Source organism: Uloborus diversus, chromosome 7 (assembly GCF_026930045.1).
Source record: "Uloborus diversus isolate 005 chromosome 7, Udiv.v.3.1, whole genome shotgun sequence".
Classification (NCBI taxonomy): Eukaryota; Metazoa; Arthropoda; class Arachnida; order Araneae; family Uloboridae; genus Uloborus; species Uloborus diversus.
This window is the reverse complement of record NC_072737.1, coordinates 18,064,638-18,091,956: the sequence shown is the minus strand read 5'-3', so window position 1 is coordinate 18,091,956 and position 27,319 is coordinate 18,064,638. Positions and strand designations below refer to the sequence as shown.

The 27,319-nt window shown below is 34.4% G+C and overlaps 1 protein-coding gene across 1 annotated transcript in view; it reads right to left on the bottom strand.

The window, feature by feature from the left end:
• Positions 1–27,319, bottom strand: part of LOC129226299 (probable tubulin polyglutamylase ttll-15) — a 45,869-nt gene that overhangs the window by 8,137 nt on the left and 10,413 nt on the right. Inside the window, exons 3-11 of the mRNA XM_054860902.1 lie at positions 26,042–26,200; positions 25,848–25,967; positions 23,443–23,585; positions 18,875–18,958; positions 16,040–16,124; positions 13,727–13,805; positions 7,590–7,698; positions 2,831–2,897; positions 1,966–2,093 (exon numbers count right to left, since the gene is read on the bottom strand). Of these exons, the coding sequence (XP_054716877.1) occupies positions 1,966–2,093; positions 2,831–2,897; positions 7,590–7,698; positions 13,727–13,805; positions 16,040–16,124; positions 18,875–18,958; positions 23,443–23,585; positions 25,848–25,967; positions 26,042–26,200 (974 nt within the window). The remainder of the gene's footprint in view (positions 1–1,965; positions 2,094–2,830; positions 2,898–7,589; positions 7,699–13,726; positions 13,806–16,039; positions 16,125–18,874; positions 18,959–23,442; positions 23,586–25,847; positions 25,968–26,041; positions 26,201–27,319) is intronic.

The window sequence follows — 27,319 nt, the reverse complement described above, 5'->3', positions numbered from 1 at the left end:
TGAAATACACCGCCAGCTCAGTCAATTCCAGCTGAGGACTGCAGATTCGTGCTTATTAGCACTCATCAGCTGTATTTAATGTATTTCTGCCTTAGCCCTGGCTATAGGGCGGTAACTTACTGAATATCATCAAAAACAAGCCATGGATTTAGATCTATGGACTGCCAGCCAAATCACTGTTGATGGATTATGAATCTAGACAAAAATCATTTTTAAGCCTATAAAACATGAGACAAGCAAATTCCAAATAGCTTGTTATGACACCGAGAGGATGCAGTTTAATCCTTGTTCTTTAGCAGGGAATATCCATAACAGGGCTGAAAGCAGTAAACTTCACATAGAGGGAAGCATATAAGGCTCGTTATCTTTATTTGTATTATGCCTACACCACACCGACTATCTAACAAAGGTAAAACCAGGGCTGGATTTAGGGGAGGGCTGGCGGGGCTACTGCCCTGGGGCCTCCACAATAAAGGAGCCCCCACAATACAATTTTTACAAAATATCCTAACTTTCACGGGTCAGCAAATGTTTACGTTTTTTCTCCCAGACATTTTTTTTTTCTGTATTTCTACAAAGAATGCTTGCACAAAAATAATATTATTGTTGATACATCAAAAAGCCCTGATTGCAAGTATCCATTTACTATAAATTTTTTATTTGATTGAGCATTTCAGTGGCAATATATATATTTTTTATTCATTTAATTTGTAATTTGTACCAATGAGTTAAAAAAAAAAAAAAAGAAAGTAAGTAAAAAAAAAAACTGAAAAATGGTTAACTTTGCAGGTCATCCTTACAACTTCTCGCTTCTTGAGCTCAAAAATTAAAAAATTATTTGACAAAATGACTTGAATACAAATTTTTTAAATTGAAAATATCGGATACATACATATATATCAAAAATATTCGGATATATATCAAAGCATCGGATATTTTCAAAAATATGATGTTCTTTTCGAACCCTGATTAGGGGCCTCCACTCCTTCGTTGTCCAGGGGCCTCCACAATTCCAAATCTGGCCCTGGGTAAAACTACAATTTTTGGATGCTGTAACAAGCCGTTATATTGACTAGTAGTATTTCTGCCTAAGCACCAGCTAAAGGACCAGCCATCTTGTTACACATTATATGAGTTAATTGCTAAGTGTTGCTATATTTTTCTAAGACATTTTTTTTCATAATGCGACAATTTCTTACCATTAACAACTATTCAAATAACTACAGCAATTTGAAAAATATACTAAACATGAATTCAAATAAAAGATGAAATTACCAATAATTTAAAAACCATGCTTTCCTGCCAAATCAACCAAAAAGCACTCATATGATATTCTCTACAAACAAAGGAAACAACGAACAATCATGGCAGTCACAGCTTACGAATAGTAACGTGATTGGCAAACTCAGATTTATATACATAATAAAAAATCCCTGGAGAGGAATATTACTTTTAAACATAGTACATGAAGTTTGCACAATATTATGAATCAGGTATAAGTATCATTGCACTAATATGTTGTCAAGGTAATGCATGAAAAGATTTCTTTACTGATGAAGGACTTACTCCAAGCTCTGGGTGTATTTTTAATTTGTAATTGCAACTAATTTATGTTTACATTTGCATTTATGCACATTGCTGTTGTTTAGAGAAGGAATACATATTTTTTTCCTTTTAAGCTCAATTTACATGGATGTTAGTTTGATTTTTTACTTCACTTCCACTTTGAAGTCAGTTTCTTTTATTTCCTTCTCTCCACTCTTTTTTTTTAACTTTATAATTTCGCTCTTTTTAGAGATAATACATATTTAAAAAGGATGGGTAGAGGATATACCATGAGACCCTCATTAATCATATTCTATCAATTAAAAGAAAAAAATAGCAAATCAGATCATTCTTTTAGGTGGACGAACAAACAAAAAAACCACATGCACAGTACAAATTTATAAATGTAACAGCAGCTACCTGTAAGCAGCAAGAACTGGAAACTTCCTCACAAGACCACCAAGACTCAGAGAATTGAAAACGATCTGTTCATACAGCAGTTTGTTTTGAGGAAAATGAGCAGGAGAGAGATTAGGAGACATGTTCACCTAGTTAATAACAATATACACTTCAATATTTGTACAAAACTTATCTTCAAGTTTCAAATCTTGCAATCAATTTTAATGTACAGTCTTGAGCAAAGAAGAGACCGAGGGGACATGATTCAGCTGTTTAAATTTATTAAAACGAAAGATGTTACGGGGATGAAGTTTAGCACTGAAAACAGGACAAGGGGTCATTGTTTTAAGCTTTTTAAATCTCAGGCTAACTTGGATATTAGGAAAAATTATTATTTTAGCAGGGTAGTGGAACCTTGGAACAGCTTACCGGAAGAGGTGGTAATGAGCAAGGGAGTAGATAGTTTTAAGAGGGCCATTGATCTTCACTGGGGATTGTAAACTGACTAGGACCAGTCTAGCTGGGCCCAGAGCCTGTTGCTGGTCGTCACTTTTGTATTTGTATTTGTATTTGTATTTTTTAGTTCTGTAAATCTAAGCATATAGACAGGTAAAATTTCATTTTTTAAATGACTTCATTATGTTTGTGTGTATATATTTATGTATATGAAGGGCCACGGGGAAGAATGATTACAGTCCACCATGCTCAAATTTCCCTCATTACGTTTTTGAGCTTGAAATCTCGAATCGTTTCCAAGTTAGCCTCATTCTTCCCTGTTAAAACTCACTCACTGTGATGATTCTTGCCTGAATAATATTTCTCTTGAATACTGTCTGTAATAATATACGTGTTCCCATATGAAAATAAAAGAAATATCAATACTAACCTCCAACAAGTAAACATTTAAATTTTCATCAGCAACAAAGTCAAACCTCACCAACTCAAAATAGTTCCTGTAAAAATTAAATAAATACATGAATTTAAAAAAAAAAAAAAAAAAAAAAAACCTCCTTTGAATTGTAGAGGTATTATTTTTTACTAAATTTCTAACATTATCACATCTCATATAAAAAGGTATAACTCGAAATGATTTTCAGTATCTGCTGTTGATTATCTGCAATTGATTTGTTTGAAGGAAAAGACAGCTAAACTCTGATCTGTTTTGTGGTAAGAGATAGTAATAGTAGCTTTAGCAGATGCTGCTATATCAGGGTTCGTACTCAATTCCAGAAATAAAATGAAGGAGTTTTGGAGGAGTTTTGGAGGAGTAAAATGAGATTTTGAAGGAGTACTAATGGGCTGTCAGTTAATGATGCTGCACTTTTTTTCAACATATTTGACCCCCTTCCCCCTTGTCACAAAGTGTCACACTTCACCTAACTCTTCCACTTGCCACATGTCATATTTTTCAATAAACATATTGTTATAATAACTGTGATCAGTGGCGTAGCTAGATCCGACTTTCGGGGGGGGGGTTACTTCTTTTATATATATATATATATATATATACATATATATATATATATATACATATATATATATATATATATATATATATATATATATATATATATATATATATACATAATATATATATATATATATATGTATAATCGCTTGGATTTTTTTCCTTTTCTTCTTTTTTTTCTTTCTCTTCTCTCTTCTTTTTCTCTTTTTTTTTTGAGACTAACTTTTCGGGGGGGGGGGGGGTTTGTCCCCAAAACCCCCCCCTTCGCTACGCCCCTGACTGTGATGTCACACTCTCTCTTCCCCTTATCACAATTTTATGAACCTGTGTCCCCCTCAAGGCATGACATCACTTGTGGATGACCCTTTTTACAATATCATATCTGCGATTTACTAAACAATTGCTTTTTTAACACACTCACTTAGTATAGTACATCAATGTATGTATTTATAAATATTTAAATAATTAGACAACCTGACTTTTGCTGCTGTGAGTGTGGTGGAGGGAGAAACAATAATAATAAAACTTGAAAAAATAGCCAAGCACCATTTAAGCATGTTTTACTTCACTTGTGAAACGTCTTAGTTAACTAATAATATTTTCACCTTCAAGTTTTACGACTTCTATATCAATTTGTAAATCACATCTTTATGAAACAAAAAAAAAAATATACGAAATTACATTAAAATTGCCCTTATACAATCACCCTTGTGATGAAGTTAAGTTGTCGATTATATTTTAGTTATTGTCATAGAAGATTATGCAGTCTTGAGCAAAAAAAGAAGGAGTTTTGAAGGAGTTAAAACCAAAATGTAGGAGTTTGAAGGGCCCTTCAAAAAAATTTCCTAAATGGAGGAGTTTTGAAGGAGCGTACGAACCCTGTATACAGCAGTGATTATTTTCCGGGGAAGGATAGAAGAATTTCAGGGGTGGCATAAATGTATAAAATACATAAAGTAAAACAAAAAAACTTTCTATAAGACTATACTTAATTTTTTTAGTCATATGCATGTTGCATGTAAGCGTTTTTGGCATTATCGCCTTTTTTTAAAAAAACATTTTTAATGTAATTTTTATTTATATATCTCCATGAACTGTATTTTCAGCCTTAGTATACATAGAACCAAAATATCAAGCTGAACCAAAATATAAAGTCTTCAAAATAGGAGTCTCGAAAGTTAGGGGCTACTCTTAATTTGCGGTTCTTACTTTATATTTTCACTAGTGGTACCCGCACGGCTTTGCCCGTAATAGAAAAATTAAAAGGTCTTTTGGTTCGCCTGTATATTTACAAATAATGTATGGTGAATTTTCTCCCCATTTGGCTTGTACCCATCTTACGGTTCCACGTTATGATAATTTCGTAATTTACTCGTCCATCTTACGATATTTTTTTCCTTAAAATTGGAATAGAAAAAGAACCACATCGAATTTTCGAAAAATCGCTTCGAGGTGCACACCCCCATGCTACAAACTAACTTTAAGCCAAATTTCATGAAATTCGGCCGAACGGTCTAGGCGCTATGCACGTCACAGACATCCTACAGACATCCAGACATCCTCCGGACAGAGAGACTTTCAGCTTTAGTAAAGATTTACATTTTGTAGCAGGTTCAAAAAGATGATTTTCATTGAAATCTAAAAATAAAAATCTTTTCCTGCTGTACGTGTAAACATGCCTCCTGAAATACCCAATTGTAGTCAAAAAAGAAGGTTCAAAACATGACGCCTCACGAGTCGTGCATACGAAATTTAAAGCTTCTACAACTAACCATTTTTGTGGTATGCGACTTACATACGAATTGCAAGCACACAGGTACAGACGTTATGACAAAACTCATCGAAATGGATTCAGGCACTGTCAAAATGCATGTCTGGTTGCCTACAAATTTGCACGCAGAAATACGTGCAGACCTAGTGGGAAGAAAGAACGAAATTCTTATAGAGGTAAATGAAAGCAAAGTTTATGTTGAAATTTCAGTGATAATTTTTCAAGATGATAATACTATTACGAGTCCAGTCACTTCAAGAAATTCTTTAATGACGACACCGTTCTTGAGAAAAGCACAGGAGATTTGCTTACAGCTATGTACAGGAAATGTAGTTACAGCTGCTAAAACAATCATCAGCAATTAAGCAAATATCAATTAACACCGCAAACTCAACAATGGCACACGTATTTACATCCAAATACGCAAAAGCACAGTGCAAATGCTTCACAATAAACAGAACAACGGCTCAGACAAAACTCAGTCAGTTAAAAAGCATAACTGACACTCCCCTCATTCACAAGACGCCCGGCGTTTTATACCAGCAAAGAAATTTCCAGAAAATCCTTCAACATTCTACCATTTTTTCATATTTTCTTTTTATTCCATTCACAAATCTTATCATTCAGATATGGGGGACCGTATACTTCAGGTGAATGTTAGAGGGTTGTATGTACATTACAAGAAGCTATTTACAGGTTATGTCACTAAGATAATTTTAGATTGAAAAAAAATGGAATAAACGCCTAATTTAGCCAGATTACAACAAATTAATCACAAAAATAATTACTATTTACAGAATTTGTAACATTGCCCCCTTCCTAAGAACTGCACATCCCGGGCAGTACAATCCCAGAAAGGATGCCAAACTTACATCACATGCTTACAAATACACACATTAATTAATAACTAACAGATACAGAAAACACAATAATAACAAGAAATATTACTAAACATTAAAAGCAAAAATTATCTACAACTTTTATGTTATCAACCACGGTTGTTTACGTAAATACTCATGAGCTATGGCCATAGTATGGGGCTAAACGATCATAATGTACAACCCTAGGTTTTGCATTAGGTGATTTTTAGATCCTCACTACGACGTCATTCAGTCGGTTAAGAACTTTATAGGGTCCATCCCAATGTGACTGCAATTTGGGTGAAAGACCTTTCGTTGGATGAGATTCCATAACGAAACCTTGTCACCTTCATTGAATTCATGTCCAGTGGACCTTGTTTCATATCGGGTCTTCACCTCCCCGCCGCGATGTTGATTCGCTCCCGTGCAAAGTTATGTATTCAGGAAAAAGAGATAAAATAGTGGGGGGGGGGGACCTTTTTCACCACTGATAGAACAACTGTCCAGACTACAAGAGAGACCCCAAAAACAGCCCACATTGCTCAAAAAAAAAAGCCTGCCCCTCCAAGAACTCAGTCATGGGCGGATTTATGGGGGGGGGGGCAATGCCCCCCAGTCTTGAGAGGACTTTATACATAGTAACAACACACCTTCCAAAGTCTTAAAAGAAAAAAATCATGATTTTTTTCCATTTTTGAATTGTTCAGAAGTGAAAATGAAGACAACAGCGGTTGTCCTTTTCTAATGTGTGTGTGTGGAGGTTAAGGGGGGGGCGCTCACTTTTCTTCTCCCTCACTTTTTCTCTCTGAGGACGGTTATCCTTAATTTGTCTACCCAAAAACAATTTTTACTGTGTATTTTCGTAATTTGCAAAAGAAAATTTTACTTATTTTTTCCGAGATTTTAGTAGTTCCAATTACCCTTTATAATACTTCAAAATACAGAATTTTATATCTATTTTACGAAAATTTCTCCGGGGGAGAAACCCCCTGCTATTGGAGATATTCTATCCTCTATGTAAAAGAGACACCATGTCCCCTCTTGAATTCAATTTAAGAAGGACAGCAGTCAACATATTAGTAAAACTACACAGAATATGTAAGGCATGTGACCTTAAAGTATGACAGGAAAAAAGACAACATAAGGGGCGGGGAGTAAAAAATGGCCTTTTTCGCCCCGATAGAAAAGTTTTGTTCGAAATGCAAGAGAGACCCCAAAAACCTGAAATAGCTTTGAGCCACATTAAATCTAAATCCAGCCTTGATTACAACCCATATTGCTCAAAAAAGAAAAAAAAAACCCTACCCCCCCCCCCCCCCCCCCCCCCCAGGAACTCAGTCCTAAATCTGCCTATTATGGCGAGCAGAACATGAAATGGTCTTTGTCTCCCCATAAATATTTCCCCTGCATATATCCTCTGTAAAATTTTTAAAAAAAATGGATTGAACTGGTTTTGATACTGAATGCCTGACATATACTACATACAAAGGTATGTTAGCTCCCAGAAAAACTATTCCATAACAACACACGCAAAAACAGAAGTTACCGTAGACGCCCGAGTCTCATCGCAAGCTTTTTCATGGGCTCCTCCGCTTTAAAGTAGACGTCACGAACAGCTGCATGAATCTGAGTCCACATTCTTCTGTAACTTTTACCTGCACTTCAGAAAAGATGCATAAAATCAGGAGCACACATAGACTAATAATAAGAGTAGACCGAGCTATGGCAACCCTTTTGCTGCTCATAAACCAAACCATGCGACTGGTGGATATCCTAGCAACAGCGGGCGTTGATCGTAGCAGACGACCAACGCCCGCGAGAAATAAAACAAATAGAATTGATGGAACACGGAAGAATGATCTTTTATGGAGTCCGATTTGTAAATTTGTTATTCTAAGTTGTAAATATTTTGTTAATATAGCGAGTTTTTCGTTTAGATAGTATTGTGCATTTTCTTTAGTCAATTTCAATAACTCTCTAAGCAATTAAAGATGCAAGCGCCCAAAAAGAATTGGCAAACGGTAAGAATTTTACCTACAATTTCAATTTAAGATACCGATTAGTACATTTTTGCGTTAACGCCATTACGTTTACGCTAACGCTGACGTAGCAGTTCCGAATGAAATAAAAGTTACTGAAAACTGTGATCACAAACTAATTACTAATGTCAAAATAATGCTTAACTAAAAGAAAAACAGTTCAATCATCTCTGCACCTGAAAAAAACATTATAATAAAAACACATTACGTCTTAAAATACATGTCGAGTGCCAAACTATAGATAGTGTTGCCATCTAGCAACCATGCTGCCAAAGTTTTCGCCAAGCCTTCCACCAGTCACATGATGTATCCATGAACCAATTTTTTCATCAGCAAGTCCGGGTAAGCTCTGTCTACTCTTATTATTAGTCTATGGGAGCACATGATTAAAACAGCGAAAAGAGATGTGAACCATTGAGAGCAAAAGTGGAGTCAGTCAATAGCAAGGGCTGGTAGAAGGGAAGGGCAATGGAGGCGGTCGCCCCTCTCCTCGAGCCGATATGCAGGCACTTTCTTTTTGTATGTTTTCGAAATTAAAGCTTCAAAAATGACAATCTAATATAATTAAAAAACTGCGCATATGTATCTATGTATGTATGTATCTATGTCCAAGTTACTCCTGCCGAAAGACAGTGAACTGACCATCGAACTAGTTATCGATAGATTCGTAATTTTCCCGTCTTTATGTTTGGCTATTCAACATAATCCTCCGATTATAATTAGCCGAGATATCAATTAAAAACTATTAATTAGGATACTTAGATTTCGACATAAAATCACTATTTTTAAAAGGCTTTCTTCAATTCAAACTATTATTCAGTGCTTCATCTAAAATTCAGTGCATCACTAATCATTTCGTGACAATGCTTTTATTGAAATTTGTAGTGTGAAAAATTTTGTCATTGAAAAGAAAGATCTGTGCCTTTTTTTCCTTCAAATATGAAGAAATAAAATTCTGAGTTTTGTTTTGAGGCCTTTCCTGTAGTTGCGGGATTTAAAATGTTTAATTTTTGGTTATTTTTCTGCAATTTGCCGCACAATTTTACTCATTATTATTTTTCATTTTGTTCAAGCCTGATTGTTGAACACACCTCACTTGATATAACTTTTATTCTCGAGGCGGACTGTGCAATGTCGGGCGACGCAGCTAATTTTATATAATCTGCGATGATCTTCCCCAGAATATTTCTGGAATTTAAGTCTAGAAAACGCAACACTTGTATATCTCTTATTATGGAATAGGGATCGGAAGTTTCTACAGGGTTTTTTTTTTTTTTTGAAATTGAAGTTCAAACTGAATTGCAACTGAACTCAATTTTAGACGATCTTAGATATTACAGATAGTTCGAAGACAGCTCGTTCTGAATATTTTTTAAAACTGAAATCAAAGAAACAATGTAAGGATACCTTTTATGACATAAGGGTAACGGTGGGGGTTGGTACAACACTCTTCGAAAGTTTTCAGAAATTGAAGTTCAAAAGAGTAAAAAGTAAAAAAATAATCATATGCTCCTTGAAAATTTTCTGGATCCGCCCTTGGTCAATAGTGGTGTAAAACAATAATTTGAGTAGAGTAGCCCCTCGTTATATCGCTCATTCAGATATATTGCTCTTTTCTTCTGTCTCCTGAAATATTAAAGCCTAAAATAAGAAAAAAAAACCTTTGCTTTAAGTTTGAAACCATTTCTGAAAACATATGGTATTGCTCAGAGAAGGTCTCTTTCTTCTTTATTTTGTCAATGAGCAAAAGGAAGCTATTCTTCTGAATTCGCTGGAAAAGCAGCAGCAATTCCTGTCACCCAAATGTACATACCTGCGCAGTATATTTCAGTTTAAGATAGTCTGTAAACTACTTGACATCTTCTTTTGTATTGATACATTGCCTTAACAATGAGTTAGAGACATCAAGCAAGTGTCATACTAGCTCATGTAGAAGAAAACATACGCCCTTCTTTTAGTACAGAAAATATTGGTGCTTGGTTGCACAAACCAGGATTTGCATCAAAGAAGGGAATAATGATCTGGACGGGCAAAAGAGTTTTCTGTAAACAACGTTGTTACTTTTACTTTTCACATCCTTTCTATAGCAAGTCAAACGGATTAGAATTAGTCTATTGGGAATAAAAGGGTATTGAAATGCCCACTCTTATCTCGCGGTAGCTCAGAAAGATCGTCTTCATTCGCCATTTGATGTTTCTAACTTTCTGACAGTGAAAATTTACTTAAGTTTCAATCTTGTTTAAATTTTAATAGGTGTGATAGTACCCACATCGAAACCATTAGAAACTAATGTCAAAAAGAACGAATGCCAATTTACTTGTGTATTGGACTTATACAGTAGAGAACCAATTATCCGGGAAGTTCGGGACCAACGCTGTCCCGGATAAATGAATTTCCCGGTTTTCTGGATCGCTAAAAAGTGCTATTGGCCGATTGTGTATGAAACTTAAATTACTATAATAAATAGTAATACATATTAAAATAAGAAGAAAATAGTTCAGAAATGCTTATTATTGAAAGTTATCCATAAGACCTGAGACCGTCACATTCATTTTGTAAAGGGGGAAAAAAAAACACACTACTTTTCCATGTTTTAAAACGGAAGAAAATGAAGGGAGTGCAAGAAACAAGTTTTTGAACGTAAATGTACGATTTTTCTACTATAATGTATAAAAGAATTTGTTTTCAGGAATGCGTTTTTTTTTCTTTTTTTTTAAAATTTTTTGTTTTGGTTTAGTGTTTGCGATTGCGGTAGTTATTTATATAACTACTGCTTTTGCATAAAGTTCATACCAATAGAAATTCGATTTTTGAGTCTTGCGTTTAACGATTTCTAGATTCCACCATCAACTATCCAAAAAATTCGCAAAAGTGGTTTTCGGTGTTTCTCGCGCTTTTCCAACGTTACTTACCCTCCAAGCGGCTTTAATTAGAGACTATTCAGGGATTTCAATAAAATATTGCATTAGAATGTGAAAATATTCATTTCTTTAGTATTCAGTTGGAATAAAACACGAATATTTCAGACTTACGAGTGTACTTTTTAATTAAAAAAATATTCGGAAATTTTGCCCCGTGTTAAGGATAACCCTTTGAAGTTCGTTTTTGTAAACATTTTCCCGAGTTATAGATGAGTAATATGGTATTTATTACGAAGCCGTTCATATTCTTTTAAGTATTTTAAAAAATGTTTAATTTTTCAAAAATTGCCAAAAATGCATATTTTTTTTAAATGGTGGAAAAATTGGCAAAAGGTTGCCGGTTTTCTGGTTTCCCGGTTTTTTGGTTCCCGGATAAAAGGTTCTGCACTGTAACTGTTTTTAATGACCTCCATTATATTGCACTTTCAGATATATTGCTTTTTTTCTTTGTCCCCCGAAAAGATCAATATAACGAGGGGTTACTGTACTATAAAATCACTTAGCTTTGCAAGAAGTAATTTTACCAAAAAAAAAAAATCAATGATTTTGTGCATTGAAAACTTCCTGAATTTCATATGAGCTGAAATGAAATTCAAAAAATCAGAATTCCTTTTGCTAAAGGCATTTTAAGAAACTGTTGAAACCAAATATGAGATAATTTGACTGACTTTAAAGAAGCTTATATAAATACTGTCGATGATAGGTGAATGAGCTGCATTATATTACACAGTTACATCATTGTTTTAGCTTCAAGAAAATATTGTATATTCAATACATTTTTTAATACTAATTTCATATTTAAGTAACTGAAAAAGTCATGGAACTTTGGCTAAGCAAAAAATTTCTGATTATTATTATTTGAGGTTTAAAAAAAAATTGCAAGGCTTAAATTTTTGCGATTATGGCGCGTTTGTGAAAATTAAACCCTTAGAAAATCAGTACTTTTACAGTTAATGAATGGTTTAGCAGTCACTTTTGTGTGAAACACTACTGCTGCTCCATTTTACAATGACTGTCTATCGGCATACGATTGAACCTAGAATACCAGCACCTTTCCAGGCTATAGAAATGAGGTTAAAACAGATTCCTTAAGCTGTAAATACAAATTATAAAACAATTGACTTTCCATCACTTTTGCTCTCAACGACTCATGCAATTGTTTACAAAATTTACATTTGTTTCTCAATGTAAAAAAAAATGAAAGAAAAACTTACAATTTCATTTAATGGAAACTTGATGTTTCACACACAAAATTCATTTCAAGAACAGCATAAGAATATGCTATATCAAACTTTTTTTTTTTTTTTTTTTGAGAGAGAGAGGAAAGGGGGAAGGGGGAAGCAGAGCTTAAGATCTTTGTATTTTGGCTAAATAGGATTTGTACTCTTTATGATTTACAAAATTATGTGATACATCTGAGTAATTAGGATTCTGTATGCCAAATTTTCTAATTTCTGTGCACATCTCCCCCCCCCCCCCCCCCCCCGCAAAGAGAAAAATCAGAACTTCTGATATTTGTATTCATATGTTCAATATTGCATTGTCTAAGTAAATTTTATTTCAAATAGAGAACTAAGATTCTTTATCAATGCAATGTTTTTTTTCTTCTTTTTTGAAGAGGAAGGCAGAGCTTTGAGAAAAAAAAAGCTTGATTTTTCAACATAAAATGCTTTGTATTGTTTACTTTTTAGACAATTAGAAATATTGTAGATTGAAAGATAGGTGCTATAGAACAGGCAATGTGCAATACAACCTTGGGAACGTAAAGCAGGGGTGCCCCCCTAAGGGCAACGGTGCACCCACCTAAATATTGTAAAGTCCCCTAAAAAGTAAAAAATATCCCTCAAAACACCCCCTAAAAATTTCAACTGCGCAGTCTGTGCCATGACGCCCCCCCCCTCCCCAAGGTGGGCACCCCTAAGTCAAGCGCAGTATCTGCAGAAATATGTTCCTGAGACAATTGAAGAAAAGTGTGGATTCCATACTAATGATCGTGAAATGTTTTAATTTGACAGTTTTTTTTTTTTTTTTTGGTGCTTTATTTTTAACAGAAACCAAATGAGCGAGCTTGTACAGTAAAGCTAAGGTGCAATAGATGACAAAATGCAAAAAAAAAAAAAAATAAATAACAGATATTGTGTTTTCCCTTCCCACTGCAGTATAAATATATATGCCTATTTACAACCAGCAAAGTACTAAAAATAAAATTAAAAAGAAGGATGAATGAATTCAAAAATTTAAACTGAACCAACACTGCATCTTTTGCTTGGAAAAATTTAGCAATTGTCAAGCTTTTTTTTGTGATCACATGCCATTTCTAGCATTATTTTATCATTTCTTGGCCTTTTGAAGGTGGTTGAACCACGAATACTTATTATGTTTAAACATCAGATAGTGTTTTTGATACAAAATTTTAAAAAAGAATTCAGGATATTCTGCTATTTTTCTTAGTCATAAAAGACTGCAAAGAAATATACTATATTCTGCCGGATATTCGGTTCAAACTTTAAGAGTATTCAATATTCAGCAAAACATGGTATTTGGTGCACTTCCAGCTGAAACAGTAAGGAAGCAAAAACAGCTGTTTAAATAATTCCCCTAATTTGTACTCGGCATTGAAGATGAGGCTGAAACTGCAATAGGCATTCAAACAAAAAAATAATTCAGAAAAATAATTTAAATAAAGGGGGGGGGGGGAGTAATACTAAAAAATGATTACATGCCTTTGGATTGAACGTAAGCATTCAAGGATTCCTTTGCGGTATAATTCAATTCTGAGTAATAAAACTTCAAGTCAGGAACCTGAAAAATAAATTTTTAACGTATAGATCTTTGAAAAGTTGACACATAAAAGCAACTTTTAAAGAAATGCGTCTGAAAACCAGTCATTCTGACATATGAGATTTTATGTCAACTACAATGACTACTTAGACAATTTTCCTGTCAAAGATCACATATTTTAGCATTGAAAACACAGCAATGTGTTGCAATTGATACAATGTGAGGCTACACACTCTTTGTAGCCTCAAAATCAGGATAAAGATAATTGCTATCAGTAAAAGTTGTGACCTTCATTTCTGCATATTAGGCCATAATAATTTCATATCCTTTACTTAACAAATTGAAGATACCTGACTGTATCTAAAGGGTGTCCCAAAATTAACGCAAGATTTGAATTTGCCGCCATTTTTGCAATAAATTGTGGGCAATCTTGAAAAAAGAACAATTTAGCAGCTGAGGGTCTAGGGTTATTACAAATGGAGCGTTTTCGATTCTATGATGCATTTTCATTATCGAACAATTATTTGAAAAATAATGAAAGTTTGGGCGGGTCAAGCAGTTTACTGTTATTGGCGCTCGATATCGCAATTAGGTAAAGCGCAGCTGGTTGTGGGATTGCTGACATAGACGTTTGACTTCAAATAACCCCATAGGGAGAAGTCTAATGATGTAAAATCACACGATCTAGGGTACAATTCATATCACCGAAATGAGAGAGTACACGAACAGGAAATTCCTCATGCAGTGATTGAATTGTTTCGCTGGCTGTATAATAGCATAACACTCCATTTTTACTAACCTTAAACTCCCAGCTGTCAAATTGTTCTTTTTCCGTGGCTGCCAACAATTCACAGCAAAAATTGTGGCAAATTCAAATCTTGCATTAATTTTGGAACACCCTTTATAAACTCATCAAATTCTAAAAACAAAATATTGCTATTTGAGTTAGTAAAACTTTACATTGCAAAAATATTATTCAAATGAACATGTTTTAATGACATATGAGCTAAGTGACGATTTTGTTGAGTTGAAAAAATACTTTGTTCTTGATTTTAGTATACGTTGATTGTTTAAAAAGTTACAAGTTCTTTCTTTTTTAACCCTTCCGTATAAAAGATCTTTTGATTATTACAATAATTTTTTTGATTATTACAATGAACTTACAAGGATTTGGATACAGTAAATGTAGTCACAATTACTGTACATAGATGGCTTAGTTCAGCTGTTTTTCGATTATTGTTTACCTTTTAGTTATTTATTGGATGAATCGCACATTATTTTTTTTTCCTTTTCTTTTCTTTCTTCCATCATTACTATCTCTATAAGAACTATACTTTTTACTTTAGTCATTTCCTGGATGTAGTCCACATAATTTTCCATTTTTCTTTCTTTCTTTCTCATAATAACTTTAATAAATATTATTATTGTATTGTTATGATTTTCTCTTTTATTATTATTGTTAATTTAATATGCAGAAATTTTATTTTATTTAGTTCCTGGGTGCATTACACATCATTTTTCACTTTTCTTTTCTTTCCTTATTATCATTACTATTAGTATTATTATCATTATTATTAGTGATATATTGGCATTATTGTTATGTTATTATTGCTTTTATTAATATTTTCTCTATTATTATTTTATACAAATCTATTGTAGTATTACGCATCATATTCTTCCTTTTCTTTTTTTTTTTTCTTTCCTTATTATTACTTCATTTTTGTTACTTAGATATGCTGATAAAAGAATTCACAAAGGGTGACAACTCTCTCCCCTGCTTTATGGTTTTGCGCATACAAACTGCCAGAAGAGTACAACACTTTTTGCACAAAACAAAAAAAAATAAAATAACAATGATGAGACATTTTCAAAACACACAAAAACAAAATTAGTTCTAAAATTAAGCAAAAATCATGAAAAAGTATATTACAGTTACATTTCCACTCATTTACTGCTACAATCTTCTTTTTAAATTAAATAAATGAAAGAAAATTTATAAATAAATTAAAAGGAGATAAAATATTTTTCTTAACATAAAAGTGAAAGCATAAAACTTTTTTAATGTATTTAATTTTTTTTTAATGTATTTAATATTTAAACACAAGAATTCATAAGGGATAGTTAAAAAATCCCTTCATTTAAGTAGTAATTATTCTAGAAACAAAATACTCCCTCAATTTTGGATATAGATGTAAACAACATGTAATTTTGTTTTATTTGAATAATGGGTGTGAAAGGAAAAATTTTACAATTACCTTCCAAATTGGCAAGTAGTTATCCCCCACAACATATGAAGAAACAGAATTAATATTCAAAGGATGATAGTCTTCAGTACAAAATCTACAAAAAGTTTCACAAATTACTAAAAACAGATTTGAAAAAATGAATATCTATATTTTAAAATATGATTTTTATGCTTATACTTAAAATTTAATATGAATGTAGTTCAGATACAGTAAAACCTGTAAAGTTGACCACCTTTGTAAGTTGATCTCCTGTGTATGTTGATCGCTTTTGTCAGGAACGGAATTAGTCCTATCTTATATAATGAAGGAAAACCTTTGTAGCTTGACTACCTCTCTATCTTGACCACCTGTCTATCTTGACCACCTGTCTATCTTGACCACTAATGAACACCAAGTTTGGTTTGGAGTATTGTAAAAAACTCTTTGTAAGTTGACCACTTGGTTTATTTTTTTAAATTTTATTTAGCAAATTATTTTTTTTTATTATTATTTTTTTATAGCTTTCCAAGAATATTTTTGGTGCCAGACCAGCATTTTACCAACTAAATTAAACAGCAGCATAACTAAACCTCCTTTTGAGTTTAACCACATGGGAAAACTACTAAGAATTCTTTTAATCTCCAAACTTGTTTTTCTTTTGTTGTTAAGCAAAAAAATTGTAATTTTTGATTAGCTATTAAGTTTTAGGAACTATTAATATAAAATGAGTAACTTTTCATAAACAGTAAGACTTTTTTTTTGATCAATTTACTGAAATTTTAAATTTGCATGACACATTATACGTCATTCTGGGAAAATAATCTCTAAAAATATTTGAATAACATTTTAAATTATTGTTTCAAAGTAATGCTAAACAATGAAAGTGAGTTGAACAGGAAGAGTAAGTGTCAATTAGTCAAAAAATGAATACATGGTGCGAGAATTACCAAAAAAAAAGAAAAATCATTACCCTTTTTATAAGTTGACCACCAAAGTACTGCACCGCAAGTGGTCAACTTACACAGGTTTCACTTGACTACTAAAAACAAACATGAGTAAAACCTGGGGTAACAAGAACACGACAAGCCTTTGGTAAGCCTTGTTTCTTTCTATTACTATATCAAGTTTCCATGGAGATTAACAAGAAAATTGGAAACAATAAATTTTCATTTATAACCTAAAATTTAGAATGTTTATGTTCAACACATTTTTCACCTTTTAAAGCAAACCATAAAAAAGTCATGCTTACTTAACAATTCTGATAATAATTTACTATGTTGCAATACTATGCATTGACACCCCATTTAAAATAAAACTATAGGAAGTGTTACACAATAAATTTGGTTATGATTTAGATTTTGATGAATTACAACAGACAAAACAAAACCAAAACAATAACGATAAAAATAATTCATAGTAAAAGTGACAAATTTAGAAGTTTTTTGTTGCTTTGAAGCAAAGTTCTTTTTAAATAATTCAGAGTTCTTACTCAATTTCAGAAATGAAATGAAGGAGTTTTGGAGGAGTTCTGAAGGAGTAAAATGAGATTTTACAGGATTACTTTTAGGCTGTACACAAATAATGTCACTTTCTTTCAACATATTTGACCCCCTTCCCCCTTTGTCATAGTGTCACTACACCACACCTTAGACCAAACTCCTTCCGTTGTCACATGTCATATTTTTCGTAAACATATTGTTTGTTATGCTAACTGTGTGATGTCATTACTTGTTACCCTCTCTATTCCCCTCCTCACAATTTCATGAACCCATCTCCCCCTCAAGGCATGAATCACTTGTGGATGACCCCATTTTCCATGTCAAAACTTCTATTTTTAAGCCACAGGTTCTCGAACTGGGTGCCATAGGAAGACATGAGGGTTGCCGCAAAGTTCCCAAGCAATCAATTTTTGCTGGGCGAGTTTACTAACTTAGGTCATACACACCAAGTTGGCCATTCACTCTTTTTTTGATGTAGCACTGTAAAAATTCGCTAGCTCGTGACTTCATCGTCATCAGAAAGCCTAACTGATGATAAAGCGTTATCAACAAGCAGTTTATATTAACCAGGCAAAGGTGTAGCAAAAGTAACTACAGAAGAGTGATGCAACTACCTGATCTTATTTTGCTGCAAGTTTTGCTTATACATGATTCACTGTTAGGGTTACTAGCAGAGGCAGCGAGAGGCCAGGGGCGTAGCTAAGGGGGGGGGTTTTGGGGACAAAACCCCCCCCCCCCGAAACGTTTGTCTCAAAAAAAAAGAGAAAAAGAAGAGAGAAGAGAAAGAAAAAAAAGAAGAAAAGGAAAAAATTCCAAGCGATTTTATATATATATATATATATATATATATATATATATATATATATATTATATATATATAAAAGAAGTAACCCCCCCCCCCCCGAAAGTCGGGTCTAGCTACGCCACTGCGAGAGGCGCTTATAAGTGGGGGGGGGGGCAAATTTTTTTAGGAAGATGAAGCCTATTTTAGGCTATCCTGAGTGACTAGGGGGGGGGGGGGGCTTTTGATGTTCTCTTGCAGAAATTTTTTGGAATTGTAGTTTTAAAAACTTTTGTTTCAGCTGAGTTTTGTCAACGTTTGGGGAATGGAGAGGAATTTCCAGGGTTGTCCCCGTAATGTTTTTTTAAAAAATATCTTTTAAGCAACGATGAGAATGCATAAACATGCATTCTTCAGTCTCCCTCTATAATAACACCCCCATAACCTGAACGCTTTTGTTTGGTCCCATGAGTGTTCAGAATAGAGAGAGTCCACAATGTTATCAAAGAATCTTTTAATGCAAACATTTATAAATTTAAGTCTCATTTTTATCACAATAAAATAAAAGAAAAGAAAATCACTGACCTCAGTAGAATATCTCCAGAGTAAATGTATACACGCAAGGGATCAATACTTGTTATCAAAACATAAACTCCAATGTCAAACTTCCTGAATGAAACGATGAAAATAGCATTGAAGTCACACTGAAATCACTTTTTCACAACTAATAAGACATGTCATGTATAAAGATTCGTGAGGCATAAAAATATTGACTAGACATAGAACCATATCAAAAGCAAAGATACTTAAACTGAATATAATTGAGGCAGTGAGAAGAAAAGGGGTGTAAGTTTTTGACACCAACAGGAAAAAGACGCCACGGAGGGGGGGGGGGGGGTATATTAGTTCCAAGTTGTATGACAGAAAAGTCACCCTTTTTGAAGAATGTCCCATATAACACATTTATAAATAACTAAAGGCTTTAAGCAAATTTCAAGCTTAAGAGAAAAACTACTTAAGTCTACACTTATGACATTTTGCAAACTCTGAAGTCTTAAAAACAGACAATTCGCAAAATTATTAGCATTCTTTAGCAGAAGCAATATCTTCAAGCAGAGGCATGCGCAGAGCTTCAGTGATGGGGGTACCACTATTACCAGGGAGCCTGGGTGTTTAGATAACTACCGAGAAAGGAGATCTTGGTCGAGGGAAGGTTGAAAAATTAAGCAAGTATATGAAATTGGTGGTATCTGAATTTTTTCAAAAAGCATCTTAAATAACATATAGAAAGATAATATAGCTTCTGGTTCAAAATGGAGTTAGGGAGTCAAAACTTGATCTAAGTATTAGATATATGAATCTAATCGTAAGCATAAGATGCACTCATTAATAGGGGGTTCGGGGGCTCCCCCCCCCTCCGAGAAATTTTTGAAATTGTAGACTTAAAAAAGTATTTTAGACTACCTTTGGTAATGTTAGAAGAAAAAGGTTCAGGGACTCTTTCACCATCCATGTTTCGAAATTTTTAAAAGCACAGTTGTTACCTCTGATTTTGTAGAGAATTGGGGGGGGGGGGTTAAGGTTAAAGGAGGGCTCTCCCCTAGAAAATGACTCGAAATGTAGCTCTGACAATGTAATTTCAGATGATCTTTGATGATGTGGGGAGGAGGAATTCGGGGGTTCTCGGGGGTAATGTTTTTGAAATTGATCGAAGAACTTGAAAAGAAGTTTAAGACGATCTTCAATGATGCTGGCAAAGGGAGACGCTCTCCCGGAAAATTTCCGAAATTAGCTTTTAAAACGTAGTTTAAGAGGATCTTTGGTAAGGTTAGTGGGCTGAAACGCTCGAGGACCCTCTCTCGATATTTTCCAAAATTTAAATTCCGGAAATGCAATTGTAGATAATCTTCAGAGATGTTATCACAGAATTTGGCGCTCCCCCGGAAAATCTTTCGAAATTGAAACACCAGAATAGAAATTTTAGACTTTTTTTTTAATGATATTAAGTTGAACGTTGGATCGGGGATCTCGGGGAAAATAATTTCAAATTGAGGTCCTAAACACGAAATTTTAGGCAACCATTAAGGATGGATAGGGTGCGTTTTTTGTGGATTTAGTTTGGGCGTTTCTATCTGGGATTTGAGTGGGAGTACTATCCTTGAAGCTTTTGGGAATTGACTTTTCCTAGATATGTAATTGTAAGCCATTTCTGATGAAGATGGTGAAAAGGATCGGCAGAGGCGTAGCTAGACCCGACTTTCGGGGGGGGGGGGTTACTTCTTTATATATATATATATATGTGTATACATATATATATATATATGATTTTTTTCTTTCTCTTCTCTCTTCTTTTTTTCTCTCTCTTTTTTTTGAGACTAACGTTTCGGGGGGGGGGGTTGTCCCCCAAACCCCCCCTTAGCTACGCCCCTGAGGATCGGGCTTTGGAACTCTGCTACGGAATTCCTTCAAAATCAAAGTTTCAAAAACGCTCTTTTAGTCTACTTTTAGTAACGTAATAATGAAGGGATAAGGGGAACTTCCCTCCCTTCCCTTTCTTTGCTATGTCCCTATCTTCTTTTTTGTTTTTTGATTATTGATACCAATACTGTAGAGACAACTCCCCGGGTTTTTCTTTTCCAAAACCATTTGAGGGCTTTGGATTTAAAAAATGAAATTTTCAAGTCCCAATCTGATATTTTTATTTGTTTGAAATACGAGCATTTACTATCTCAGTAAAAATACTTTTAACATTTTTGGATTGATGTGGTACCTTTTAGGGATACAGGAGCGACTCTCGGCAAGGATGCAACAGGAAAGAGGGGCCGTAAATTGCAAGATTATTTTGAAAAAATATTTTGAGTTTAAAGTTGATTACTTTAATGATTTTTTCTAAAAAGATTAGCAACAATAGAGCTAGAAGGAAAACAGAGACAATCCTTAATGCCTCTCACCCTGTCAAAAGAGAAGAATTTTGCAAATAAGGGTCTGCACAATGCTTTTACACTTCAGTGACGTATCTGGGAGGGGTTAGGGGCGGTTTTCCGCCCCGGATAAGCTCTCTTTCTCGAAAAGGGGGCGGCATCTTACTTCTCAATGAAAAAAGAGATATTTTGAGATATTATTCTAATAAGATACAATGTATGTTACAAATTAAAAGGGGAGAAAACTCCTCTCAGAAATATTATTAAAGATTGACTAAACCTGCCTTTTCAAAGCCAAAACTTCAAAAAATTTCGGGAGAGCGTCTCTCCCTCTTTCGCCAAAAACCATTTAAGATTGTCTTAAATTTTGGCTTCATTTTCGTAAATATTCCGAGAGAGTCCCTGAAAACGCCTTTCTTTCCGAAGGTAGGCCAAAATAACATTTTAGAGCTTCAATTTCAAAAAAATTCCAGAAAGCCTTGAATCTTTCCTCCCTCTAGCATCATCTGAAATCGTCTAAAACTTTGTTTTTCGAACAATGATTTCGAATATTACTGGGGAGAACCCCCCATAGCCCCTCTCTCAAAAACAGTTGAAGGAATCTACAGTTGTGCTTTTAGAAATTCAATTGCAAAATTTGCTGTGGGAGAGAACCTGAACTTATCCTTCCATTTCCAAAGATCCTCTAAAACTGCTTTTTTTCAACAATAGTTTCGAGGTTTCTCTAGGGAAGAAATCCCCCGATCCCCCCACTTCTGCAGGAATATTTTACTTACGATTAGGTTCTAATGTTTCGTAATGAATTGCTAATGTTACTTTCAAAAATGAATTTCTATGAAACCGTACGGGAGGGCACCATCCTTAAAGTTCACCAGAGGGACTAGATTCTATAGGTACATCCCATAGGCAAGTGTTGAAATGTTATGAACTTCATTTGTGTAAAAGGGGATAAAAATGCATTTGAAGAATGTCAAAAAGAGCTCCCATTCAAATTAGCCTGGCTTGATTTAGCGAAATATAGGTTCTTCCTCTCTGCAGCAGCGTTTCATGAAAACATTTTTTAAAAAAAACAATTGCAACACAACTGAAATGCGTATATTTGAAGAAGAAATGATGAAGATTGGGTGCGTGATGTGGAAGCTGATTATGAGAAGCTTCCTTGCCAGTCAGCCACGGCCAATTCGTTCTCATTTCAACAGCCTGCACATTACAGCAAAACATTATGGTGCTCTATTTTAAAATCATTGTTTTTGTTTTTTGAGCAATCACGATTGCTTATTGTTCTCACTTGACTGTTTTTGGCGTCCTATCATTTTATTCCCCCCTGCCTCCCTCCGCAGCATCACCGTCGACCGGGTACTCACGATGCTGCTCCTATAGCGAAAGCCGTCTCCAGGTTGCATCCATGTCCTACAATTACACGCGCATACACACGCACACACATACACATGCACACACTCAAACACGTACATACACACACGTATACATACAGACACATACACATACATACAGACACATACACATACATACAGACACATACACATACACACACACCTACACACACACTCATGCCTACACACAACTACCCACACAGTCATCACACTCATGCCTGCACACAGACACAAACACATATGCCTACACTGTGTAAGCATATGTGTAGGCTACACACACATACCCCGCCTCCACGCACACTAACACTCACCCACACAACTACCCGCACACTCATACCTGCCCACACACACATAAACACACATGCCTACACACACACTCGTGATTGCGAAAAACATAATTTGAATTCAAAAGGTCAAAATTCAAATTAACATTTTGTTTTTTTTTAGCTAAGGGGGTACAGTGGGACCCCCGTGCCTCTGTCTTCAAGTGCTTAAATTACTATACTGCCTAATTTGATATATTTAACTCCTGAATTCAGATTTTCTCTCCAGAGTTTTAAAAAAATGTTCAATGCTAAAGAGTTGCTTTATTGTTTTTATTTATTTTTTAAAATCAGATTCAAAAAATTAATTATGAAATATTCAAAAAAGTGAACATTTACAAGACTTTTTGGATAAATCCTGAAAGTACACAAACAAGTTATAAGCAGTACATTTTGTGAAGACACCTGTAATATTTACAATTTTAAAGAATTTTTCAAAGCATCACTAAAATCTTCAAAAATCAATTGATTCATCAACAAGATCGTAAACTAGTGTTTTGTAGTTTTGTTATACATACTTTTTGTTAATTACAAAAGGATTTCTAATGAATTCTTGCACAAATGAGCCATTTTTGGAAAGATTTTCAGTACCATTCAAAATATGAATTCCCCGGTGATCCCTTCTTTTCATCAGCCAGAAGGTACCAGTATTTTTTTCAGCCTAAAAATTAAATCCATTTTTTTACTTAGCCGTCATCATTGAAACATAACAAATATAATGTGATAAAATTTGTTGCGATTTTTGTATCAAAGATTAGGCAAATGACTTGGAGATAAGATATCACTTCCCGAGTGCCCGAAGTACCAGTAAGAATTGTGACGTAACCTGAGCTGGTAAGGGGCCATCCATTAATTACTTAAGGATGATTTTGCAGATTTTGACCCCCCCCCCTCCCTCCCCAATGTAGGCGTACATAAGATTTTTCAAACCACTTCCCCGCAATTCAAACGAAAGAATCAAATACAAATACAAAAGTGACGACCAGCAACAGGCTCTGGGCCCAGCTAGACTGGTCCTAGTCAATTTACAATCCCCAGTGAAGATCAATGGCTCTCTTAAAAGTATCTACTCTCTTGCTCATTACCACCTCTTCCGGTAAGCTGTTCCAAGGTTCCACTACCCTGCTATAATAATAATTTTTCCTAATATCCATGTTAGCCTGAGATTTAAATAGCTTAAAACAATGACCCCTTGTCCTGTTTTCAGTGCTAAACTTTAGCCCCGTAACATCTTTCGTTTTAATAAATTTAAACAGCTGAATCATGTCCCCTCGGTCTCTTCTTTGCTCAAGACTGTACATTTTTAACCTTCTAAGCCTGGAATCATAGTCTAAGTGAGAAAGTCCATTCGTTTTTCAAAATAATAAAACAATGAATCTAACACCACTGGAATCATTATTAAATTCACCATTGAAGTAAGCCCGACTCACTAGTATCAAGGACATTTGCATAATTAGGGCTCAGGTTTTCAATACTAATTTAGGCCTCATAGTATTAAGAACTAGAGTATGAACTGTATGCACACCCAAGTTAGTGTTCAAGGATTACATAAACTAAAAGTATATATAAGTTCTGTTCCAGTAGAACCCTCTCCCAATTGAAATTTTAGATCCACACTAATGGCTAATCTATTGTATTTGAGGGTACCTTTGGCTTAAGTACTAAGAACTGGAAGTATCTTCAAACTATTAAAATGTGCATTCACAATTCAAATTACAAAAAAAATAGTATTAAATAAAAAAATAATTTAAAAAAAAAAACGACCCCAAGAGCTTTACCTCATATTAAGATGAATCTTGCGGGTCAGAATGCATTTAAAAGTTATATGTTTTTCTTTTTAGATAGCATAGGGAAAGACAGAAAAGGAAACATAATCAAAATTACTAAGTTTTGCAAGCCATGAAAGCAGAATCAAGAGAGAAGACTGAAAACCCTTTTAAATATTTCTTAACTGACAGAGAATGAAAACAGAGAAAATTTTTAAAAGATCGAGCTTTTTCTAATTCCTGTCAAAAATGAAATCATTACCAATTGCTTGAATAAAGGCTTAGAATTATATTGAAAATCAACTTATTTAAATTCCAGTTCTACATAAGTTCCAAGCTCGAAACAAAGTCCACAATATGCGGAAAAGTCCGTTATTTCTATTGGGTTTAAAATTTTAAATGCAGCACAGTAAGTTTTTACAACCGAAATTGCAAAAAAAAATTATTAATTAGGTTTTTAACTAAAATCTCTAGTAAGTAAAATCCTACAAAGAAGAGATCTAGCTAAGAATACTCTCAATCAAGTCATCTTTCGAAAAAGAGAAAAAAAATCAGTTCACTTCTTAAGAGCTAGGATGCCAAATAGATACACAAATATGTCAAACTTTAAAAACCCCTCTCCTTTTTGAATCACAATAAGGACGTTACTAAAACTGCATTAATCACAATAAGTAATTAAAAAGTTATTCATTTATGTGTACAACTAGTGGCACCCGCACGGCTTTGCCCGTAATAGAAAAATTAAAGGTCTTTCGGTTCGCTTGTATATTTACAAATAATGTATGGTGAATTTTCTCGCCAATTGGCTTGTACTGACGTTACAGTTCCACGTAATGATAATTTCGTATCTCGCCAATTGGCTTGTGCCCATGTTACGGTTCCACGTTATGATAATTTCGTAATTTATGATTTTTTTTTTCTTAAAATTGGAATAAAAAAAGAACCACATCGAATTTTCGAAAAATCGCTTCGAGGTGCACACTCCCATGCTACATACTAACTTTGTGCCAAATTTCATGAAAATCCGCCGAACGGTTTAGGCGCTATGCGCGTCACAGACATCCAGACATCCTCCGGACAGAGAGACTTTCTGCTTTATTATTAGTAAAGATTACATTATGTAAAACAAAAAAAATATAAATCAGAAATAGACTTACATAAGACAGAAAGGATTCTCTCTCAGAAGGTAATGTAAATGATATTGGCACACTTTTCACAGATAGTTTGGCTAAATTGGATTTCTGAGTTACAAAACCAGTGCCTGGGAAATGATTAACCTGTGGGGCAAAGCAGAGTTTTAAAACCAATCACTTTACTAAATACAACATTAAACAACAGAATATATTAGCACCTTCTGATATGACTTCAAGGAGGTTAACTCTTTGTCCAAAGCATGAAAGGGATAAGTATGGGACCATAACACATCCCAAACTGCTGTACTTGCGGTGGCAGAACGAAATCCAAGGAGACGAAAAACATTTTTGACTACGGCTAATGTTGGATCTCCAGTCTGTAAAAAGAATGATTAGTTAGAAACATAGAAAAGTCTTATACAAATACAAATGTGACGACCAGCAACAGGCTCTGGGCCCAGCTAGACTGGTCCTAGTCAATTTATAATCCCCAGTGAAGATCAATGGCCCTTTTAAAACTATCTACTCCCTTGCTCATTACCACCTTTTCCGGTAAGCTGTTCCAAGGATCCACTACCCTGCTATAATAATAATTTTTTCTAATATCCATGTTAGCCTGAGATTTAAATAGCTTAAAACAATGACCCCTTGTCCTGTTTTCAGTGCTAAACTTCAGCCCCGTAACATCTTTCATTTTAATAAATTTAAACAACTGAATCATGTTCCCTCGGTCTCTTCTTTGCTCAAAACTGTACATTTTTAACCTTCTAAGCCTGGAATCATAGTCTAAATGAGAAAGTCCATTTATTAGCCTTGTAGCCCGCCTTTGAACCCTTTCCAATACATTAATATCTTTCTTAAGATAAGGAGACCAAAACTGAACAGCATACTCCAAATGAGGTCTTACCAAACTTCTATATAAGGGCAGAAGAACTTCTTTAGATTTGTTTGAAATAGATCTATTGATAAACCCAAGCATCTTATTGACTTTGTTACTAGCAATGCTGCACTGTTGGCTAAACTTTAAATCCTGACTTATTAAGATGCCCAGATCAGTAACTTTGTCTGCCTGACTAATGACTGAACCTTGCAAATAATAACTCGTACACTTATTTCCATGCCCTAAATGTAGCACTTGACATTTCCCAACATTAACAGCCATACCCCATTTATCAGCCCACTCTGTAATATGATCTAGACAAGTCTTGTTAGAACAAACTTAAAAGGACAACAAGTTTTGCTTGTTGAAACGGAAATTTGGTTGCAATGGAAGCAGGGCCGGATTTAGAAGTGTGGAGGCCCCGGGGCAACGAAGGAGTGGAGGCCCCAGGGCAACGAAGGAGTGGAGGCCCCTAATCAGGGTTCGAAAAGATCATCATATTTTCAAAAATATCCGATACTTTGATATACATCCGAATATTATGATATATATGTATACAAGCTTTCCGGACAGCGCCGCTGAACCTTCCCCAATATCTTCACGCATCCAAAAATAG